Source organism: Podarcis pityusensis (genome assembly GCF_964106645.2).
Source record: "Podarcis pityusensis genome assembly, chromosome: 1".
NCBI classification, from domain to species: Eukaryota; Metazoa; Chordata; class Lepidosauria; order Squamata; family Lacertidae; genus Podarcis; species Podarcis pityusensis.
The window spans coordinates 4,676,630-4,700,442 of NC_138028.1; the positions used below are offsets into that span (position 1 = coordinate 4,676,630).

The window sequence follows — 23,813 nt, forward strand, 5'->3', positions numbered from 1 at the left end:
AATGAAGTGCGGTGTGTGTGTGTGTGTGTGTGTGTGTGTGTGTAAAAGGAACACTCCACATTTGAGGTGGGGGCCTTGGAAGTTCGGAGCATCACTTATCCCATGCAATACGCTCTCTGAGCACACTCCCTCGAAGTGGAGGGACTGCAGCAGCTCCTGTTGTCCTTGGCAGCCTCGCACTAAAGGATGACGGTTTGGATCGGTTTAATCCAAGCTTTTATTCACGTAAAGAAAAAATGATATGGAGCGGATGTGCTGGCAGCTGCCCTTGTTTTCTTTCCAAACACGGCAGCCGTATCCTTTTTTTCTCAACTGCATGCGAGGTTCAGCTTGGAGGAGTTCCCCGAAGGGCGAGGCCAGCAGCAGCAGCAGCAGCTGGGGAGCCAGGAACCTGCCTGCTTGCTCATCTCCCCACCTTGCCCAGTCTGTGGTCAGTTTTTGGATCGGCAATAATCGCCTGGACCGCTACGATGGCTTCGTTGATCTTCGTCTGCAGCTCGCGGAGCTCTTCTATATGCAGTAGGCGGAGGATCTGGGCGGCCTCGTTGAGAACGGCATCTGGGGCGGAAGGGAAGAGGAAAAGGAAAGGGCTGATCAAGCTTTAGTTCGCCATTACTTTTGGAGCCGAGCCCTAAGTGCTTAAGCTCAGTCAGCTGCCCTGAAACTTTCTTTCTTTCTTCCACAAGACAAGGGGGCTTGATGACGCCTCAGGCCAAGAGCAGCTGAAGCAACCCTTGCATCAGTCTCTCTCGGGAGACAATGGAGGATGGCACCTTTGGGGGTGAAGGCAAACTGCGGGAAGGTTACAGAACTTGCTGTGGCTGTAAAGACCGATATGGGAGAGCCTTACAGACAAGGACATTAAGAAGAGCTTTGCTTCTGGATCTAGCCAAAGGCCAGTCTAGGGCCGAATCCTGTTCTCACAGTGGCCAAGCAGGTGTCCCAATGGGAAGCTCGCAAGCAGGACGTGAGTGCAATAATGCTCTCCCCACTGTTATTCCCAGCCACTGATATTCATCATCATAATTTATTATATAGACCCCGCCCATCTGGCTGGGTTTCCCCAGCCACTCTGGGCAGCTCCCAACAGAATGATAATAATAATAATAATAAAAGAGTGATAAAACATCAGACATTAAAAACCTCCCTATTCAGAGGAATGGTGCCTCCGACAGTAGAGGGAACCCAACCATTGACAGCCTTATTCTTTTAAAGTCCTCCAACTTTGGCCATCTCTACCTCTTCCATAATTTATTTAGTGCTGTGTGAAGAAGTACCCTTCCATGCTAAACTGGATGTCCACAAATTGTAGCACTGCCACAGAGCGCCACAGTGAACTAAAGCAAGGATAATAATAATAGTTAAAATATTTATTCCCTGCTGATCTGGCTGGGTTGCCAGCTTGAGGCTGGGTGATAATGGAAAGACACACCTGGATGGACTGCAGGTCTTCTTTGGCTAGCAAAGGCCCCATATCCCCTGGTGCCCAGCTCCCAAAAGACGGGCAGAGCGCCAGTGCAGCATCCCATACCAGAAGGCGAGTAAAATCTCAGGGGCTGAACTCTGGCTTGTGAACACGCCTCTCTAGGCCAATGTTTCTCCACCAGTTGCAGGTGAACATAGTGGCATCTCCTTACACGGTTCCCATGCATTTGAGGAGCTGGGAGGGGCACTGATCCAACACTGGCTTTAAAAGCGGGAGAGAGAAGGGCATCACACTCACTCCTTTCTGGAACTAGCTCTTCCTGGGCTCCCTTCTCCCTAAATCGGGGTGAGATGCCATCACAAATCCAACACTGATTAGAGAGGTCTTCAACTTGCCCTGCCTTGGGCAGGATGGGGGGAAAAGAAACAGGAAATATGCTCCCGTTCCCTTGGGTTCCTATTTCCCCCATAAACTACCCTTTTCCCAGGTGTTCTGTGCCTCCAAAGGAGGGCTAGCCCTGACCCAGGACTACGGATTACGCCCTCCTTGAAGTGTTCTCTCCACTAATTTAATTGAAATAGTTTTAGTAAGTTACTCTCACAGAGAGAGTATTTTCTCCCAAGTATGTAAGGATGAGAGGAGGGTGGCCACTCAATGTTCCCTAACAGTTCTTGGTAACAGCAGGACACTGATTAAAATACAAATCCTGTTCGCAGCAGGGCAAGAGGAAAGTGCGACATGCTTTGTGACAATCTTACACACAACATGATGATCATGCATCCAAACTTGCCAAGCATGCAAAACATGGTCTCTTCAAAGGATGTGCACAGAAACGCCCCCCAAAGAACATTTGCTCTATTGAAGCGCACTCTCTTACCTCCTGTGTCAAAGCCAAGAATGTGCTTGTCCAAGGTGACAGGCAAGCCCTTGGGGAAAGAAAACGGAGAAAAGTGTTATGCCTTCTCTTCAACAACCGAATCTATCCAAGTCATCAGTGCTGTTGATTCCACTTACTCAACTCAAGTCCTGCAAATCCTAAAATAAGACGCTCCAGTTGCTAGCTACTTTGATGACCAGCATTTCCTCACTTCTGCTTCCAAAGATTTCAACCGAGCAACTCTCCCAACATGTGGTGGGCAGGATTGTGGCCTCAGAAGCTAAGGCCCTTGGAAAGGAAGACGCTTAGAAGTTTAAATTAATTTATTCCACAAAGGGGCTGTTTGATGATTCCATGTCTTTTAAGAACACAAGACAAGCCTACAGAATCAAATCCAAAGGTCCATCAAGTCCAATGGCCTATTCTCACAGATGCCTTTTGGAAGTCTGCAAGCTGGACCTGATTTGTGATTTCCCCCGCAGCTTTTAAGATACGGAAGCTAGAGAGGACTTGCAAGTCAAAACACCACACGTACGTACCCCTACTTGTTACAAGTGCCACGTGCGATTTCATAGCAAGAAGCAAAAAACCCAACATCTTCCCCAATTAAAACCGGTTCCCCTTTATCAGCTAATTTCCAGCTAATCTACTGCATCGGGCTCATAGCCTTCGCTGCTACCGCCCAAGGTTCATGGGTCTGGTGGTCTCAGGCAGGAGACAAGAGAAGGGCTCTGGCATTATTCTCGCACAGGGCAAGTTGCCACGAGGGAACCTGTCAAGCGAGATTAATCGGCAATGTGGTCTCTGAGCGCAGCCAGCTGCTCAGCAGCCACTGAGTTGCCTAGGAAGAATTTTATCAGCTGACCTCCACCTACTCTGCCAGCGGCTGATCTCAGTAAGAGATGTTAAAACAGCAGAACACAGTGTGACGCTTCCCTCTCTGAATGCACTCCGCTGTGGGCTGCCTGCTGCGCCCCTGGTCTGACTATTTTCATGGATGCATTAATTCCAGCAATCCTTTTGTTCAATTACAGAACTACCATATTTCCCCATCTGTAAGACGCCGTGTATAAGATGCTCCCTATTTTGGGTGACTCAGATTTAAGAAAATGGGGGGAGATGGCCCAGAGTATAAGACGCCCCCTAATTTTTGACATTATTTTTTAGGGAGGGAAACCTAGTCTTATACACGGAAAAATACGGCATTTATTTAGCTCCACAGCTCTGGAGAGGGGCTGTGCCCATGGCACTCCTATGCAAATCCATGAGCTGCTAAAAGCAGCTTGTGCCACAGGAGTTTCTGAGTGCTTTTAGCTCATTCACACCAACTATGTATAGGTGTGGACGCGGGTGGCGCTGTGGGTTAAACCACAGAGCCTAGGACTTGCCAATCAGAAGGTCGGCAGTTCAAATCCCCGTGAGGGGGAGCTCCCGTTGCTCAGTCCCTGCTCCTGCCAACCTAGCAGTTCGAAAGCACATCAAAAGTGCAAGTAGATAAATAGGTACCACTCCAGCGGGAAGGTAAACGGCGTTTCCGTGTGCTGCTCTGGTTTGCCAGAAGCGGCTTAGTCATGCTGGCCACATGACCCGGAAGCTGTACGCCGGCTCCCTCGGCCAATAAAGCGAGATGAGCGCCGCAACCCCAGAGTTGGCCACGACTGGACCTAATGGTCAGGGGCCCCTTTACCTTTACTATGTTTAGGTGTAGAAGGCACCTCTCTGAAAAGAGGTGCTTTTCATTTAAGGTAACTGTCATGTAATGTGGCTACTTCTGAAAGGCGGCCTTCTCTCTGCATCCTTTCTGCGCAGGATCGCCTGGGCTGTTGCTGGTTTCAGACCCTGCCAGCTTTATTAACGCAGAGGGCTTTCAAGCCATTGAAAGTGGCCGTAATTGAGGCAAAGGGTTCACCGGCTGTACAGAGACAGAGAGTTAGACATACCTCTTTGGACTGATTTGCCTTGGCAACAGCCTCCTGACTCAAACGCTCCTGAACCAAGATGCGAATTGCCTGGGAAGGAAAAAGAAGGCGAAAGCCCATGTAAGTGCTGGGGGATCCCTCTGGCCCAGGATGATCTGGAAGAGCTTACAGAAGCCAGCATGACATACGGTGGCAAATGATGCAATGAGATCAGGGCATATGGTGCCTAAACTGGAGGGGGCGAGGGAGTTCCTTACTGTGAAGAACTTACACCAAAAAAAGTCAGCGCTGTCTTCCAAGATTGTGCCTTCTTAAGAGGTGGCCAAGTTTTGTTTCAACTGACCCTAGTAATGGAATACACTCCCTTTCCTTTTCCTCCACTTGGCCATATTTGATTCTGCAGTAGCTCCTGGGAGCAGAGGTGGGAGTGAGGAAATAACGGGTGAGATTTTTCAGGCACAAAAGCTCTTGCCCCTTAAGCTGCTGCCTCTCAGGCCAAACAAGCTGTCACAAACAGTAAACGTGCATTTTAAAAAATCCCGAAGACAGCATTTGTTCATGGTTGAGGTGACTGTGAGTGACCAAGCGGCGATGTACATTTCCCCACCAGCTGTATTTCCACGTGTACCCAGAACCTACAGAGGGAAAACCAGTTTGCAGAGGGATGATTTAGAGTGTGGAAAAAATGGGACTTCCGGGTTGGCGCCTCTGGCAATGGCGGATTTCCTCCGATCTGGAGGAATCCGCTCCATGGAAAACAGGGTCTGAACTGCCACGGCGAGGCGGAGACCCATTAAAAACCACAGGCAGGAGAAGCCTGTGGACGTGGGATTTGGCTGGCACCTTTGCGCCCCCCCCCTACTCGCGGGGAAACTCGGTTTTCGGGGATCCGGAGTAACATGGGGTGAGTGGCGCGGTGCTTTGAATCGACTGCTTCTTTCACGGAGTGAAGCCGCATTGCTGTTGCCGGAGAGCGCTGACTTTTTCCTGTGGACAACTGGATTTTAAACAACTGCCCGTGAGTAGAACGGAAAATTGGATTAAGAATTTTTTTTTAATTTGGGACTGAAGCGGGAAGGTCTAAACAGGAAGTCCGCCTTCCGCTTTTGTAGATAGATTGAAGCAAAGACACGGCAAGCTAGAGTTTAGAAAGTCGTCTGTAAAGGATCAAATTTTCATCATTTAAAATTACTGAACCCCCCTTGGAAGCAGGAGAAGAGGGGGGAACCTTTTTTAGACTGTTTAAACCTGCAGAATAGAGAGTAAAGAAAGGCAATTTTCCACCGTCTTGAACCTGGGAGCGGGGTGTCAGGACAGACGTTCTGGGGAAGTTCATTGACTATGGACAAACATTTTTGACAGATAGTTAAAAGAAGAGAAACATATTGATTCCATTGTTCCCCTTCGCATTTAAAAGGAACAAAATATTGCCAAAATATCTGAAAAAGGAAAACTTTGTTGCTAGATCTGCTTTAAAAAAAAAGAAAAAAAGATGGATACAAATAGAAATTGTTTCCCCTAGAGGGAGCTTGTGAAACTGTTATTAAAACCGAACTGGGGAGCTTTGCAGCTGCAATAGATTAAGATCGTGGGACCAGACTTCGACCTTGAACAAGAATGTACTAGGAGGCTCTGGTGCTTGCCTTTTGCAAGACAAGTGCTTTATTGGAACAGTTACATGAGAAGATGGATTTGATGACTGTTGCGATCGGAAATTTTGGACAGGCAGTGGGTACCTATATAGAACCCACTCAGGAATTAATCCAGGAATGTGCTTTGACAGATCAGATGAGGGAGGAGGTTGTTGCTGGACCTCGGGAGGCAGAGATGGAGGGAACTGTGGCCCAGCAGGAATATGAGTTGTTGGATTCGACGAATGAACCTGGAAAAAGTCAGATTTGGAGAGATGGAGTCCAGTTTGGCTTGGAGACGGGGGGCTGGATAGACCCCCCTATGCAGGGATGTTTTGACCCAAGTCTGGCTTTGGGTCAGGGGGAGCTCGGAGTTGTGGGGGCCTTTAACTTTGGAGGGACCTTGAAACATGCCTTTAAATACCACATGGATTTCAGCGTTGACTATGGAAAAGGGGCTGACTTGTCGAGAAGGGACAAAAATATTGTCAAGCTGGAGTCTCCCCGAGTGAAAGGAGCAGAAGACAAAGTAAAGTACAGGTATAAATATGAAGAAGACCAGCGGAAGGGACATGGAAGAAACTTAAGAGCCTCGGACATAAGGTCACCAGGTTGATGGACTAGATGGATGGGATAGAAAGGACTGACAAAACCTGAGACCAGGAAGAAGAGACAATGGATGAAGATTGGAAGAAAGTTTTAAAAATTCATTTAGAAAAGTATCGTAAAATTAATGAGTATTAGAAAAATGTTGGAATGAAATTATTTGGCTTTAGCAGAAATGTTAAAAAGAATCATGTAAGAATATGTTATGGTTAAGAGAATTTGTTATAAATAAGATTTAAGTTTTAAGTTTTAGGGTTTTTTATGGTAAGATAAGGTTAAAATAGATTAAGGTAATTTAATGACAGAATATTATGAAAGATGGAAAGGATTTGCTGAGATAATTAACAACTAGAATACAAAAAAGGGAGGTGTGAGGAGGTCGATGAAATAAGGTAATGACAGTTAAGGATCTGGGAATATTGGATTTGTTTTTAAATTTTTTGTTTATTTTTGGCTTTTTGATTTTGATGTATTGTGTGTTTTGTTTTTTCTTTTTGACTTTGGTTTTTACTGATTTGTATTGTTTAATTGTTACTTTTATCTACTTTTTTTCTTTCTTTTTCTCTTTCTCTTGTTTTTTCCTTCTTTCTTTGTAATCTTAAAATTCTCAATAAATATCATTAAAAAAAAAAATAGAGTGTGGAAAAAATGTCAGGAATGCCACTATTTGGCCTCTTCTCTGCTCTAAACTACTCTCCCAGAACTGCTTTCCCCTAAACAAAGCAACCTCTAGGATTTAAACACACATTATCTGCATATAAATATTTAGGTTGGCCATATAGGCTAGGCCTCCATACAAGTGTGAATGGATGATTGAATGACCGTGGAGGCGCTGGGTACATCACCCATGCAGGTCCCACAGTCATAAATCACAACTATCACATGGCTAAAGATGAGCTTGGAATTCTGACAAACTCCTTTTGTTTTGTGCTGACTCGGACACCCTGCACAGACCTCGGGACCTTAGCTATATTTCAAAGTCTGCCGTTGCAACAAAGATGGACTTTAAAGAACCGATGCCAGAAAGGAGAACTTCTGGTCATCAATTACTTCTGCCTGTGCCCAGTCTTCTGACATGGTCAACAAGTTTTGCTTCTATCTCTTTCCATGGGGAAAAGGCAGCACCAAATATCAACAGAGAAATTACGGCCATAGCACAATCAACTGCTGTGCTTGTTTCCAAGGCTACCAAAGTTCCTCCAGGGGGTCTTTACTATTTGTGCCTCAGTAAAGGGACGCGGGTGGAGCTGTGGGTTAAACCACAGAGCCTAGGACTTGCCGATCAAAAGGTCAGCGGTTCAAATCCCCGCGACGGGGTGAGCTCCCGTTGCTCGGTCCCTGCTCCTGCCAACCCAGCAGTTCGAAAGCACGTCAAAGTGCAAGTAGATCAATAGGTACCGCTCCGGCGGGAAGGTAAACGGCATTTCCGTGCGCTGCTCTGGTTCGCCAGAAGTGACTTAGTCATGCTGGCCACATGACCCGGAAGCTGTACGCCGACTCCCTCAGCCAATAAAGCGAGATGAGCACCGCAACCCCAGAGTTGGTCACGACTGGACCTAATAGTCAGGGGTCCCTTTACCTTTAAAGGGCAGAGAGACCAGGAGCCTCAATGCAAGGGCCACCCACCTCACAGCAAACCTACATTTACCTGAAGCAGGAGCCGGGCCACAGCACATTTACTCCTGAGTAAGTCCCACAGAATGAAGCTGGCAGGGCTTACTTGTGAGTAAACACACTCTGGCCTGAGATGCACAACTCAGGAGTCAGTTACTTGGGAAACTTCTGAAGCTCTCTCTTAGATGAACTGCTCTTATGGCAGGAAGTTTTTTAAAATATATGTTTAAGCACCCCTTTCAATGACAGGATGGTAGCGTGAAGATCAACATTAGGAATGGCTTCCTAGCTTTAAATGCAGTTGGTAATTGGAATAAGTAATTATCCTGCCACTGAAAGGTGTGCAGGAGTAGCTAAAGAGAGGACTTTCGAAAACGTCAGTGATTCGTGAAGGGTGAAGGACAGAGGCTGGACAATATGCCCTACAAGTCCCCTTCCTCTTCAAAACCTCTCACCCCAAACTCATTCTAGGCTACCAATTAAAATAAAAAAATTAACACGTTTAGCATCTTTTTTGGGGGAAGGAGAGTGGTCAGCATGCTTGTACAAACCATTTAAAAAACCACTTTTAATCTACTGCAGTTTGTATTTATGAAGAAATAACAGGCTGCTAATGAGCTAACCTTGAGCATCACCAAATAGTCATCATGACGCTGGATCTGAAGGAGGTTCGCCAAAGCCATCACACCAGCCTTAAAGTCAGGGTTGTTTACTGTGGAAAAGCACACGCACACACACAAGTTGATTCCCCTCGAAAATAATAACAGCATGAAATTTTCTTTGGAATTGCTTAATCCAGGTGCCACCTTTTACAGCAAGAGGGGGGAACCTGTGGCTCTTAGCCTAATTTCATGCAGGTGGGGGAAGCCCGGAAGAAAGCGGAGATGGATGGAGCAACTGAAGGAATTGGCGGGGAGGGGATCTCCTGGTGTTCAGACCTTTGGTAAAAGCGATTTATCCCTTTCCTGGCAGCCTGGGGAAGGTGTGTGGGGAGAAAGGATGGTCCCGCCCACTTTTGGCCCTGGCCCCTCCCACCGCTGGCTTCGGCCCCACCCACTGCCTGCACGCAAGTCCTGAAAGATTACCAACCCCCAAGGGAATTTGGCCCTGGAGACACTCTCCTGTTTCGCGGCATGAAATACGGTGGCTTTTTCACTCACCATCCAGGTTGATGAGGGGTTCTGCATTTTTAGATGCATTCTCTGCGTTCTTCGCCCCCTCAGGCGTGGAGTCCTTATACTTGTCAGCTGTTGAAACAAAAGCCGTTCTGGCCCGTGAGTGACAAAGGGGTTTTAGAGGACTATGGATGAGCTAAAAATGAAAGGAAGCAGCCCCAGGCCAACAAAGGAAACAGGCACTGAACTATTCTTCTCCGTGAGAACAGCATGTGCACAGAACGGCAGCAGCTGTCCAAGACGCCCGCAGCCTTCGCGTCAGAAGCTTGTCAATTGCTAATAAAAATGATGACACTTAAGTAGCAGCTGAACATGGAAAGAAAACAACAGATTTTCTGAACAATGCAGGAAACTGAGAAGCACGGCCCAAACGCAGGGAAACGTGAGGCCAAAACTATACATTTGGCAAAGAACCCAATGTGGGTATCAGCAAAGAGTTGCAAACTGGCAAAGTGGAGAACTGGCAGGCAGGCAAAGGGAATTTATGTGCCCTTAAAACTTTCCTCTACTCTCTTTTGCTGTTCCTTGCAAACCCTGGATTCCGTGGGCTGGCCAGGTTAAAAAAACCCCAACAGCAATAGCTGGGGTGGTGGTTTCAGAGAAAAAGCTATTGGGGGCAGGGAAAGAGTTCATGTTTCCCCCCTTGCAGCTATTTGACAGAGAGCCAGGCTCCCAATCCTGAGTGTCTGTCACATGTAGTAACTGAGTGTGATAGAAAACACAGGCTTGCGGATAATCAAGGGCAAAACTGTGAGTCAAAAATCTCTGGACTCTCAAGCCCACTTCTCTCAAGTCAATTTCCCACTGATGATGACAGAACTCAGGTGGCTTCCAAATTGATTTGTTCAAGATTACAGCCTTACACGACAGACTTATTCTGAACTGGAAAAGTTTGGGTGTGCTTGAGCCTCTAGCTTCCGTGGCCTCGCTGATGTCTAGCGACTGAATCCTGCTAACTTCCAAGCGATATAGACATGTGAAGTCTCTCCGCATTCAGACCCCTTTATCTTTTAATGTCGCCTTGTGTGAGTTCCCTTCACCCTACACCTCTTGCAGCAATGGCACGAGATTCAACACTGTTCGGGCAACTGAGAAAGTAAGAAATAAAGCTTAAGCCGTAACAGAAGAGTTACAGCACAATCCTGGGCATTTCTCCCTAAGGCACATTTTATTGAGATCAACGACACTCACTCTGAGGCAAGGTGTTGCCCTTTTAAAGACTCTAGCCTTGGAATGAAATAAAGGAGTATTCCCTTTATGTACCTTAAAAAACTACAGCCACAAATTAAGAGTAAATTACATTGTTAATTGGCACGTGCTTTCTGGCCTCTTTCTGGCTCAGCTTGAAAAACAGAACTGTAAAGGAAAGGGATCTATACTGCCTTTGAAGACAAGGGAGAGTGAAAAGTCAAACATACCGTTGTCCCCATACTCAAGCCTAACTGCCAGTCCCAAAAGCCAGTCAATTGTTTCTTGTCGCTCTTGGATGTTGAAGGGACAATTCACATCTTTAAGGTACTGTGAAAAATAAGAAGAAGATTGAGCTAAGAACCTTCAATGATTCATAAGAAATTAACAAACACTGCAGGTTTGTCTGGGAGAGCAGCTTCCCAGGCAATGGGCATCTTGACTTGGAGGGTAGCACTAAGGAATTGAGGAGGGGGGCAGAAACAGAAAATTGCTGCTGCTGCTCTTCCTCGCCTGGGTAAACCTAACATTTATCTGTTTGTAAGGGCCAACACACAAACTGCATACACAAACCACACCCTTGCCTTGGGCCTGCAACAATTTGTCTGCAGCTAAACACGCCTGGCCAATGCCAGAATGGGAGATCACTTGGGAACCTCATCTATGCCACCTTGAACCACCTTGAACTTCATCATGGAAGAAAGGTGGAATATAAATCTAACACAGATAAAGGAAAAGGCTCTCAATGGCTACAAGCCATGATGGGTATGTTCTACACCTGTTGTCAGAGGCAATAAATGCTTCTGAATATCAGCTGCTGGGAACTGCTGGAGGGGAGGGTGGTCTTGCATTTGGGTCCTGCTTTTGGGTTTCCAATTGGGGTACCTGTCTGGCCACAGCGATGCTGTCTTCAGGGGTCAGCAAACTTTTTCAGCAGGGGGCCGGTCCACTGACCCTCAGACCTTGTGGGGGGCCGGACTATATTTTTTGGGGTGTGTGTGTGTGGAATGAACGAATTCCTATGCCCCACAAATAACCCAGAGATTCATTTTAAATAAAAGCACACATTCTACTCATGTAAAAAACACGCTGATGCCTAGACTGTCCACGGGCCGGATTTAGAAGGCGATTGGCCCGGCCCTTAGTTTGCCTTCCCATGGTGTAGATCAGCGGTTCTCAACCTGTAGGTCCCCAGATGTCGTTGGACTACAACTCCCATCATCCCTGAGCTCTGGCCTTGCTAGCTAGGGGTGATGGGAGTTGTAGTTCAACAACATCTGGGGGCCTACAGGTTGAGAACCGCTGATCTAGATGGTCCCTTTTGCCTGATCCAGCACAGCTCTGCTTATGTTCTCAAAGAAATGGTGAATTGGGCATTTTGCCTCTGCAAGAAAGCAAAGGAATGCAGAAGCACAAACATGGTCATGTGACATTGTTCACAGCAAAGGGTCTTGGGGCAGGAGCTGCCACTGACAGATCACACTGATAAGCATTTCCAGACCGGAAATAATAACTGTTAGCATCAACTAAGGTTTCAAGAAGTACTACCTTTTCAAAGGACTTTGTCCATTCTGCAGCATTGTGGATGTTTCTCAGATTCCCTCTGTCTTCAATTTTGTAGTGTCTGATTTTCTGGTCTTCAAGCCAAACAATAAAGTTTCGAAATTCAGTTTCATCTGTGATAACAGATTAATAAAGTCACATTGATGATGTCAAAGTCTATCCCAAGTCATTGAATCCACCCAAGGATTTATGCCACTACAGAGCTTTCCAAACTTTTCATGTCGGTGACACACTTTTTAGACAAGCATCATTTTGTAATTTAGTTTTGTTAGCAAACCGGAGGTTAAACTAACCCCTTTCCAGGAAAGCAGGGAGCGTTTGCGTGACACCCCCACACACAGCAGCTGACACACTTAACGTGTTGCGACACACAGTTTGGAAAGCCCTGGGCTGAAGGGTGAACTGCATAAAGAAAACAAAGCAGACTAACAGAGGATGTACCAGAAGACCCTTGAACACATTAAAAGAAAATATATTTCATTTCATTCATTCATTTTATTTGTATGCAGCTTTTGCACCCAAAAAACATGTTCAAATTGGCTTACAACAAAGAAACAGATTCATTTCAAACAAACACTACAAAAACAATTTCATATCATAGCAAAATAACACAGAACCAATTTCATAACCTAACAAAACAATAGGAAATATAACAACATACAAAAAAATCACATTCCAATACTATAATTATAGCATGCACCATCCAATAGCAATAATAATAATAATAATAATAATAATAAACTGTATCAGAGCACTTCCCTCGACTGACCACTGAGCGCACCACACAGGGAAGTTAAATTAAGCTAAGCAGATATGTAAGATTGAATATTTATTTATTAAGATACAAAATTACAATCTCAATAATAAAGTTACAAAATAATAACAAGGAAGTCACACACGGGTAGAGGGAAGACACAGGGCAAGAACTAAGAAATGGATAAATGATGGTGCATAATGAAATGTGAAAATATGAATTTACGACTATAACGTATATGTATCAATATGTAAAGATTTAATATACCATATTTTTCGTTCTATAACACGCACCCGACCATAACACGCACGTAATTTTTAGAGGAGGAAAACAAGAAAAAAAATATTCTAAATGAAACAGTGGATGTATGATTTTTGTGGTTCATGCTGTGGCCACAGACATGTGATCTGACAGTGAGTTTGGAGTAGCCCAATGCAAAAATCCTGAGGATCCATGTGGATCCATGCTTTGTAACCACGTTTTAAGTGGGGAGGGAAGGAAAAGCACTCAAGGGACAAGGAGCACGCGCGGGGTGTGCGGAGAAGGATGCTGCTAATAATGCAGAAGAGGGGTTTAAGGGGAGAAGGAGCACGCGTGGGGTGGGTGGAGAAGGATGCTGCTAATAATGAAGAAGAGGGGTATAAGGGGAGAAGGCTCCTCTCCTCTCCCGCTTTGCTCCTTTAAAGCAAGCAGGCTCTCTGTCCCTCTCTCCTCCCCACTCAGCGGCTCTTCTCCCGCTTTGCTGTTTCAAAGCGAGCCACGGAGGAGGGAAGGAAGGGGAACCATGGATCCTCTGCTCACAACTGCAGCAGATCCCCCCTGCCACCCGTAGGCATTCGCTCCATAACACGCACAGACATTTCCCCTTACTTTCTAGGAGGAAAAAAGTGAGTGTTATGGTGCAAAAAATACGGTATGTATTGCAACATTAATAATAAATTAGGTGCATAATAATAATAATAATAATGGTCCAGGGCAGCTGTCTACCAGCTCCATCTGGGATGCAGGATGAGACCCTACCTGCCCGCAGACTGTCTCGCCAGAGTGTTGCATGCTCTGGTTATCTCCCGCTTGCACTACTGCAATGCGCTCTACGTGGGGCTACCTTTGAAGGTGACCCGGAAACTACAACTAATCCAGAATGCGGCAGCTAGACTGGTGACTGGGAGCGGCCGCCGAGACCACATAACACCGGTCTTGAAAGACCTACATTGGCTCCCAGTATGTTTCTGAGCACAATTCAAAGTGTTGGTGCTGACCTTGAAAGCCCTAAACGGCCTCGGCCCAGTATACCTGAAGGAGCGTCTCCACCCCCATCATTCTGAGGTCCAGCGCCGAGGGCCTTCTGGCAGTTCCCTCATTGCGAGAAGTGAGGTCACAGGGAACCAGGCAGAGGGCCTTCTTGGTGGTGGCACCCGCCCTGTGAAACGCCCTCCCAGCAGATGTCAAAGAGAACAACAACTACCAAACTTTTAGAAGACATCTGAAGGCAGCCCTGTTTAGGGAAGCTTTTAATGTTTAACAAGTTATTGTATTTTAGTGTTTTGTTGGAAGCCGTCCAGAGTGGCTGGGGATAAATAAATTTATTTATTTATTTATAAATAAATAAATAAAATATTATTAATGTGCGTGAATTGAGCACAGCACACGCGAGTCAAAGTAACGTGTGAACCGAGCTGGGATGGGGGCAGGGGGCGAGGAAGAAGACCAAAGGCGCCAAGGGGCGTGGCCAAGACGGCCACGGGGCGGCGCTAAGGGGACCACGTGCGCACGCATGCGCGCTGCGGGGCGAGCCGCCGGCCACGACGGAGAGGAAAGGCGCCGACGAGAGTTTGGGCCTAGCCGCCTCACCTCGGCAGTTGAACCCGGCCGGGTTGTGGTAGTCAAGCGCTGACAGCTTCCGCCGGAACATGGCGCCGCGCCTCGGGAGAGCCTCTGCCCGGCTCGGTTGCCGCCGCCGCCGCCTCAGCGAGAAGCGCCTCAGTCGCTGCGAAGAAGACGGCGGGAGGCTGAGCGCGCCTGCGCAACAGAGGCTGGAGTGGGCGGAGCTGCGAGGGGGTTATAAGCCCGCGGTGGCCAATCGGTGCTCGTGCCGAGCCGAGTGGGCGGGGCGAGCCGGAGGTGAGAATGGGCGCGACTTAAAGAGAGGAGGGGAAGCGAGCGGGAAGGAGGCGCCGAAGACGTTGACTGACAGACGCCCCGGCGAATAGAGGCGAGAGGTGGAGGAGGCTTGTGAGGAAGGAAAGGGATGCTGAGGAGGAAGGCGCCATAGACTTATAACGGGTAGAGGGAGGCGGAGGGCTGGATTCCGGGGCCAGTTCAAACTTTTTATTTTGCCAACCATAAAAATCAGGGGGGACAATCATGGGTTTGGGGGCAACAGTGATTGTTCTAAAAAAAAGGTTTTGTTTAAAGGCTTTTTAGGCAGACGGAGGGCAACAGGAAGGACGAAAGCTTCCCCTGTTGAATATCCGCCTGCTGCCTAGATTTTTAAGTGCACAGGAATGCAACGTTGGATTTTTCTTTTGTTTGCATGTGTTTCAAGAAATCCTGCTAACAGCATCTGGCTAGTGGGATGGAGTCAAAGGTTTTCCCTATTTTTCAAAAGAGGATATTCCATAGTTCATGTCAATGAAGATTTAAATCGATTTTTAAAAATCTGATCCATTTTCTAGAGTGATTTATTGGACAGGTGGAGTTAAAGCTCACTCTTGTTTTTATTTTACAAAAGAACATGAAAAAAATTAATAGTTTTTTTGGTTTGGATTATATTTTGTTGTTGGATTTTTATAGGAGCCACCCTGGAAGCCACTCCAAAGGATGGCACTCATAACTTTCAGATCTCACACTTCATCATTTAGAAGCCAAAGCTGTCTTAGACGGCAGCTGTATGTCCACAACTAATATTTCTGCATCATTGAACTAAGTGGCATTACTTCTGAGCAGGCACGTAAACAAGCCACTCTGGGAGCCTTTTCGGCTGAAGAGTAGGATACAAATGCTAGTCTAAATAAAGCCTTGCGGAACTGTTTTGAACATCTCCTCGCTGCTCATAAACGTGATTTCAGGTCAGAGAATCCTCACCGTGCTGTTTTTGCACCAAGAGCAAACGGCTCCAGAGATTTGAACCTGGGTCTTCGTAGCTCATATCCTACATCCAAGACAAAAAATGAGGCGTCTCTTCTGTGCCACAACCTCCTTCCTTCCCTGGAGTTGCTGTGGTTATCAGGTCAGTGGGCTTTTGCCCAAACTATCCAGCAGAGGGCTTTTTGCAGAAGGAATCAACTCGCAGCTCTCTGTGGCGAGCTTGTCATATCGAGACGAAGCTCCCACAAATTATTATAATAGATGCTTGCTGATAACGGCACGGCAAGATGGATATGGAGCACACAAGGACCATCTTTCTTGGAGGTGTTACTTTCGAAGGAGCAGAGATTCGGCCCAGGATACCTGAAGGAGCATTTCCACCCCCATTGTTCTGCCCGGACACTGAGGTCCAGTGCCAAAAGCCTTCTGGTGGTTCCCTCCCTGCAAGAAGTGAGGTTACAGAGTACCAGGCAGAGGGCCTTCTCGGTGGTGGCGCCCACCCTGTGGAATGCCCTCCCATCAGATGTCAAAGAAATAAGCAACTACCTAACATTTAGAAGACATCTGAAGGAGCCCTGTTTAGGGAAGTTTTTAACGACTAATATTTTAATGTATTTTTTATCTTTTGTTGGGAGCAGCTCAGAGTGGCTGGGGAAACCCAGCCAGATGGGCGGGATATAAATAATAAATAAATGATAATAATACCTCATGTTACGTTTGCTTCAGGTTGAGTGTTTACAGGTTGCGTCCTGTAGTGACCCGGAAGTACCGGAAAGGGTTACTTCCGGGTTTCGCCGCTTGCACATGTGCAGGCGCGCAAAATGACGTCATGCGCAGAAGCAACGAAGTGTGACCTGCAGATGCGGGTTGCGTTCTTTTCAGGTTGCGAATGGGCCTCCGGAACCGTTCGCAACCAGAGGTACCACTGTAATTATTATTATTGTTGTTGTTTAGTCATTTAGTCGAGTCCGACTCTTCGTGACCCCCTGGACCAGAGCACGCCAGGCACTCCTGTCTTCCACTGCCTCCTGCAGTTTGGTCAAACTCATGCTGGTAGCTTCGAGAACACTGTCCCACCATCTGGTCCTCTGTCGTCCCCTTCTCCTTGTGCCCTCCATCTTCCCCAACATCAGGGTCTTTTCCAGGGAGTCTGCTCTTCTCATGAGATGGCCAAAGTATTGGAGTCTCAGCTTCAGGATCTGTCCTTCCAGTGAGCACTCAGGGCTGATTTCCTTCAGAATGGAGAGGTTTGATCTTCTTGCAGTCCATGGGACTCTCAAGAGTCTCCTCCAGCACCATAATTCAAAAGCATCAATTATTCGGCGATCAGCCTTCTTGATGGTCCAGCTCTTAATTATTATTTGCTACCAGGACACATTTAGATCAGCCTTCATCAGCTTGGTGTCCTCCAGATGTTTTGCGCTACAGCTCCCGTCAGGCCAGGATGGCAGAGGTTGTTCTTCTCCTTTGCCTCAGCCAGGTCTCTCTTTCTCCCCACCCTCTTCCCAGGAAGAAAAGGAGAAGGTTGCCCCATGTCTTCCATGAACCTAATGCTTAACAGCCATCCAAGTTGGATGCAATCACCAGCTCTTGTGGGTTCCCCCTATTGCCAGCAAGATGAGAAAGCACATGCTGCCTCCCCTCACTCACTGTACAGTCATCAGAGCTGGCGGCAGCTACAGATGCTTCTAATAATCTCTCTTCCAATGCCCGTTTCATCCAGGGAGCCTCCAGCCCCCTCCCGCTTTGTACTTTGTCTATCGTGTCGTACAAACCTGGGAGGAAACAAGGCACCCTCTTCCACCAGCCCAGTGGTTCAAGAGTGGACAGTTCCACCCCTCTGGGCGTGGTGGGATTGCCTAGTGGGCCTGCTAAGAGGCAAGGGAGCGGCAGAGGGGCAAATGAGCTGTGTATGTCATAGAAACAGAACCGGGATTCAGAATGGCCTTAAACAGATTGGAGAACCAGGCACCAACTAACAAAATGAAATTTCAGTAGGGACAAATGTCAGGTTCTGCACTTAGGCAGGAAGAGCCATATGCACAAATATAGGATAGGGGACACCTGTCTTACTAGGAGTACATGTGAAAAGGAGCTAGGGGTTTTGGTGGACCACAAGCTTGACATGAGTCGACAGTGTGATGCAGCAGCAAAAAAAGCTAATGCTATTCTAGGCTGCATCAACAGAAATATAGTACCCAGATCAAGGGAAGTAATAGTCCCACTCTCTTCTGCCTTGGTCAGACCACACCTGGAATACTGCATCCAATTTTGGGTGCCACAATTTAAGAAGGATGTTGACAAGCTGGAAGGTGTGCAGAGGAGGGAGAAAAAGATGATCAAGGGTCTGGAAACCAAGCCTTGTGAGGAACGGTTGAAGGAGCTGGGTATGTTTAGCCTGGAAAAGAGGAGACTGAGGGGAAATAGGATAGCCATCTTCAAATATCTCAAGGGCTGTCACATGGAAGATGTGTTCTCCTGCTCTGGAGGGTAGGACTCGAACCCGTGGCTTAAAGTCACAAGAAAGGAGATTCCGGCTAAACATCAGGAAGAGCTTTCTGACAGCAACAGCTGCTCAAAAGTAAAACACTCCCCCTCAGGAGGTGGTGGACTCTCCTTCCTTGGAGGTTTTTAAGCAGAGGTTGGGGGGCCATCTGTCCTGGATGCTTTAGCGATGCTTTAGCTGAGATTCCTGCATTGCAGGGGGTTGGACTGGATGACCCCAGGAGGGCCCATTTCAACTCTACGATTTTATGAAATGACTACCAGACTTTGAAAAACTAGTATCTCTGGATCAGGCTCATCCCCCCACTTTTTTTAGTTAATTCATAGTTTTGGGTGGATTCTGAATGTGCAAATGTGTGTCGAATTTTATTGTGCTATTATCATCCTTGGTGGGTCGTGCAAGCCACTACAGTGGTGCCCCGCAAGACGAGTGCCTCGCAAGACGAAAAACTCGCTAGACGAAAGGGTTTTCCGTTTTTTGAGTCGTTCCGCAAGACGAATTTCCCTATGGGCTTGCTTCGCAAGACGAAACGTCTTGCGAGTTCGTTTCCTTTTTCTTAAAGCCGCTAAGCCGTTAATAGCCGCTAAGCCGTTAATAGCCACTAAGCCGCTAATAGCCGCTAAGCCGCTAATAGCCGTGCTTCGCAAGACGAAAAAACCGCAAGACGAAGAGACTCGCGGAACGGATTAATTTCGTCTTGCGAGGCACCACTGTATTCTGAATGCTTTCTATAGGGTAGTGGGATATCTTTAGAGAACCAAGGGAGCAGCAGCCCCCCGAAATTTGGGAACCGCTGCTTTAGCCCAGCAAAGCATCCCTGCCTTCCTAGATGGTGACCACTGCCTATAGAACTATCTGCAGTCTGATGATGCTCACTGTAACAGCACCATAGGAACAGCACAGAAGTCTGCGACACACGGAGATGAAAAGGACGAGTCAAAATGCCCCATCAATCACAACATACAGTTTTTACTTGCAGAACAAACAAAAAAATTAAGCTACCAAATACAAGTGTTAGAAAAACAGTGATAGTAACTACGTCGGGAATGTACACGGCGGCCTCCCAGGCCCTTCCGAAGCTATGGCACATCCTTAGTTAAATCCTTGGAAGAGAACAAAATTGGCCGAGGCTGAACAGCAACTGCAATTCTGGGCCCCTGTCCCCCTCGCGTGGCGCTACTCTAAAAATGCTACATACACACAAGACCCAAATGCTAAGGAACATCGGAATAAATCTAACCTGCTGCGATAATTTTACGATTCAACATAAATAACTGAGTGACATTTTTTTTGGGGGGGGGAAACACAAAAAAGGAATAAGGATATTATGTACATACACACACAGATACACAACCCTTTTCGACCACGCTCTGCGCAACCCTCTCTTTTTTTGGAAAGAAAAAGACAAAAGGGTTTTTGTCTGGCAAGAGCGTAAGTGGACATCAATTTTACTCTTTTACACATTCCCCCCTCCCTCTCCAGACAACTCTGCAGATGTCAAGATCTTTAGCCTCGTAACGTAGAGCAACATCACCATTCCATTCTCCCAAGAAGGCAGCCGTTTTCTTTTTTTTTTTTTTGATCATGCACTTCTCTGTAAACTTCCAGGCCATTTTGATTTTATGTTTTAAATTGGGTGGACTCTGGAAACACGTCCACGTTGCTGAAAAAATCTCTACATCAGTGTCCAGGGCGGCCCAAATTGGGGTCACAGGCTCCTGTGAGGTTTACAGAATGGCGCAGAAAAACTTCTTCTCTCTAAAGGGGTTTTCTGAAGCAGGGACGGGAGTCAATAGAGGGTCTTCTTTGGCGTGGGCTTCGCAGTACGCCATCAGGTCTGCGGCGGCTTTCGACACCTGGGAGGAGAGAGAGAGGAGGTCAAGTTCCCTGGAAAGCAGTTCTCAAAGAGCAGCTACTTGGGCAAGGAAGCCCACGGAGGCAGAAGATGGAGACCTGAAACCCTCTAATAAATAATAATAATAATAATAATAATAATAATAATAATAAATTTTTATTTATACCCCGCCCTCCCCAGCCAAGGCTGGGCTCAGGGCGGCTAACAAGCAATAATAAAAACAAGTTGAATGAATACAACTTAAAAACAAAATTAAAATACAACATTAAAACATTAAAATATTAAAATGTAGCCTCATCGCAGGAGGAGAAAGGAAAAGAAAAAAGAAAGAGGGGGAGGGAATCAAATTGGCTCCAAGCCAGAGGCCAGGCAGAACAGCTCGGTCTTACAGGCCCTGCGGAAAGAAATCAGATCCTGCAGGGCCCTGGTCTCATGAGGCAGAGCGTTCCACCAGGCCGGGGCCAGTGTTGAAAAGGCCCTGGCTCTGGTTGAGGCTAATCTGACTTCCTTAGGGCCTGGGGCCACTAGGGAGTTGCTATTTATGGACCTTGAGGCTCTCCGTGGGGCAAACCGGGAGAGGCAGTTCCGTAGGTACGAAGGTCTCTAGATATTAATGGACTCTCAACTTGCACAAAGTCAATGCGAGTTTTCCTCCAACTGCAACAGAAATCTACCCTCCTGCAGCAAAGAATCATAGACACTGAGAGACAACAGGACTGCTCAAGGTGCCCTGACTATAAAATTGGAGAAATCGAGAGATATATAGCGAGCATATCTCTTCTTTCTCGTATCCAAAAATGCAAGAAGGGCTTTTACACTCGCCAGAAGCTCGGCTCTGCCCTCGCTGGTCCTGGAAGGATTCTTTTTTAAAAAGTCCCATATGCTCAGAGATTTTGCGCCTGTTTATTGGGGGAGATAGGAAGCCCAGAGCACTTGTTCTTTAGGTGTCCCTTTTATGAAGAGGCACATAGTGTGACCATTGATCCCCTGCTGGTGAGGCTTGCTGACCTCCCGGAAAAGCAAAAATTTGACCTTTTCCTGTCAGGAGGCAGTGATGGCCATCAACTTTGATGGCTTTAAAAGAGGATCAGACATGATCATGGAGGAGAGGGCTATTTTCTGCCTCCACAATCTCAGACTCAGGAGGGAAGAGGGCTCTTGTCCTCAGGTCCTGCTTGCGGGTTTCGCACGTGCATCTGGTTCGTCACTGTGAGAACAGGATCTGGACTAGATGGGCCATTGGGCAGATCCAGCAGGTTATTTTTATGTTCTTATTGCGTAATCTCACAGCGGTGGCTGTGAGAAGCCGTGGTTGTGAGTATCTGTTGGGTATTCTCTCTGTGTGTGAGAGAATCATTTGTTCCACAAACAAAGAAGCAGAAGGTCGAGATTGTTTGGTCTATGAAATGACATTTTTTGTGGGAACTGTACTTTGGACATGTGCAGTGTCGCAGGAAGTACTGATAACAATTGTTCTGTGCGACTTGTAACTTGTTGTGAGTCTCTTGCTTGAGCCTTGCGGTGAGGGAAGCAGAGAGTGAGTGAGTCTTGGAGTCTTGCTGGACTCTAAGCTACCTTTCAAGGTGACCCGGAAACTGCAATAAATCCGGCAGCTAGACTGGTGACTGGGAGAGGCCGCCGGGACCACATAACACCGGTCTTGAAAGACCTGCATTGGCTCCCATGTCGTTCCCAAGCACAATTCAAAGTGTTGGTGCTGACCTTTAAAGCCCTAAACGGTCTCAGCCCAGTAGATCTGAAGGAGCGTCTCCACCCCCATCGTTCTGCCCAGACACTGAGGTCCAGCTCCAAGGGCCTTCTGGCAGTTCCCTCACTGCGAGAAGCCAAGTTACAGGGAACCAGGCAGAGGGCCTTCTTGGTGGCGGCACCCGCCCTGTGGAACGCCCTCCCACCAGATGAAAAAAGAGAAAAATAACTACCAAACTTTTAGAAGACATCTGAAGGCAGCCCTGTTTAGGGAAGCTTTTAATGTTTAATAGGTTATTATATTTTTGTGTTTTGTTGAAAGCCGCCCAGAGTGGCTGGGGAAACTCAGCCAGATGGGCAGGGTATAAATAATTTTATTATTAATTATTATTATTATTAGGTAAAGGTAAAGGGACCCCTGACCATTAGGTCCAGTTGTGACCGACTCTGGGGTTGTGGTGCTCATCTCGCTTTATTGGCCGAGGAGCCGGCATACAGCTTCCGGGTCTTGTGGCCAGCATGACTAAGCCGCTTCTGGCGAACCAGAGCAGCACACGGAAATGCCGTTTACCTTCCCGCCGGAGCGGTACCTATTTATCTACTTGCACTTTGACGTGCTTTTGAACTGCTAGGTTGGCAGGAGCAGGGACCAAGCAACGGGAGCTCACCCCATTGCGGGGATTCGAACCGCTGACCTTCTGATCTGCAAGTCCTAGGCTCTGTGGTTTAACCCACAGTGCCACCCGCGTCCCTAATTATTATTAATATTACTGTATATATTTGCTACCAATATGCTTTTATGCCTGTCAAGTAAACTTCTGCACTTGACTGAATCTTTATGGCATCCATGAGTGTTTATGGCCTACTGTGTGTATCTTCAACCTTGAAGACACTTCCAAGGCAGCAGCTGCGTCGAGATGTAACTCTGCTGAGCATGGATACTGGCACACACAGGCAGGGAAAGTGATGCCGGACCCAATCCTACTAAATCATCCATCAGATGTTGATGGATTGATCCAACGGTATCATGATGGGGTCCTGTCCTTTTGAATTTGACACTACTCTACTGGGTGGGTGGGCCTGTGCCCCATTTGCCCTAATGGATCAGCTCCCAATATAAGGAACACCCCTTCTCTCTTCCTAGTGGCAAAATGAATCTTGCCACTCTCCCTCTTTTACCCAAATTTCGTAATTCCCAGAGCCGTGCTAGCCTCGGCCTCATTTCCCCTCCCACCCCTGCAAATGAACCAGAATGGAAACCAAAATTCAGGGAGCTGATCTCTCAAAAAACCACATTGTGCAAACTATGCCTTTGTTGAAATCCCCACTCTCTGCAGTGGGGAAGACACAGACAGACACACAAAGGATAGGCAAATCTCTTCATTCTAACTTCTCCGTTACATATTTTTCCAATCTTCACTTCCTCACATTTCCACATCTGTTTGCCGATTCTTTTTAAGAAGCCCTCATGAAAAATTATCAGCGTTTTCGTGCTCCTGTTTCACGCTACATCCAATTTTGCTGTGCAATTTTGTCCAGCACATGTCATTTTGCAGTTCCCCCCACAATAAGGCATTTTGGCACACATTCGTTGGCGGGACAGCTGCATTGCAAAATTCAGAAAGTGTGAATCTCAAAGGACGGCTGTGTTTTGGCTCAGGTATGGTTTCAGAAACTGAGCTGGGTAGGTTTGCCTTTAAAGGCAAATGGAATGGATTTTCTCCTATGTTCTTCGTCTGCGCCAGGTACACCTTGGGAAATTTCCCAAACCCAAGTCCAGCCTGCAACATATGTGTTTTTGTGTAATAGCAACCAACCCCTTGATAACGCAAGGCTGGCCGAGACCCCTTTCTAAGTATGCCAAGCCACGGTGAAGGATGCTTGCTGTTGCCATAGTAACGCAGG

At 47.0% G+C, this 23,813-nt stretch overlaps 2 protein-coding genes and 1 long non-coding RNA gene across 3 annotated transcripts in view; all 3 read right to left on the reverse strand.

The window, feature by feature from the left end:
- The window catches only part of LOC308470678, a 283,172-nt gene that overhangs the window by 246,491 nt on the left and 12,868 nt on the right, over positions 1–23,813 (reverse strand). The window lies entirely within an intron of this gene.
- On the reverse strand, positions 200–14,777 carry RTRAF (RNA transcription, translation and transport factor). Its single transcript, XM_080992945.1, has 8 exons — positions 14,605–14,777; positions 11,985–12,112; positions 10,667–10,766; positions 9,234–9,320; positions 8,697–8,785; positions 4,244–4,312; positions 2,304–2,352; positions 200–558 (listed from the first exon to the last, which is right to left on the reverse strand). Exons 1-8 carry the CDS (start codon positions 14,663–14,665, stop codon positions 404–406), a joined length of 738 nt encoding a protein of 245 aa, XP_080849071.1. The 5' UTR covers positions 14,666–14,777; the 3' UTR covers positions 200–403.
- Positions 19,296–23,813, reverse strand: part of GNG2 (G protein subunit gamma 2) — a 61,591-nt gene continuing 57,073 nt past the window's right edge. Inside the window, exon 4 of the mRNA XM_080993443.1 lies at positions 19,296–20,202. Within this exon, the coding sequence (XP_080849569.1) occupies positions 20,074–20,202 (129 nt within the window). The 3' untranslated portion in view covers positions 19,296–20,073. The remainder of the gene's footprint in view (positions 20,203–23,813) is intronic.

Bases quoted from the DNA above. Each gene is read 5' to 3' on its own strand.
- RTRAF (XM_080992945.1), bottom strand. From the start codon at position 14,665: ATGTTCCGGCGGAAGCTGTCAGCGCTTGACTACCACAACCCGGCCGGG. The intron at 12,113-14,604 runs GTGAGGCGGCTA...CTGTTATCACAG, and splicing joins GGCCGGGTTCAACTGCCGAG to ATGAAACTGAATTTCGAAAC. The intron at 559-2,303 runs GTAAGAGAGTGC...CTTCCGCCCCAG, and splicing joins TCTTGGCTTTGACACAGGAG to ATGCCGTTCTCAACGAGGCC.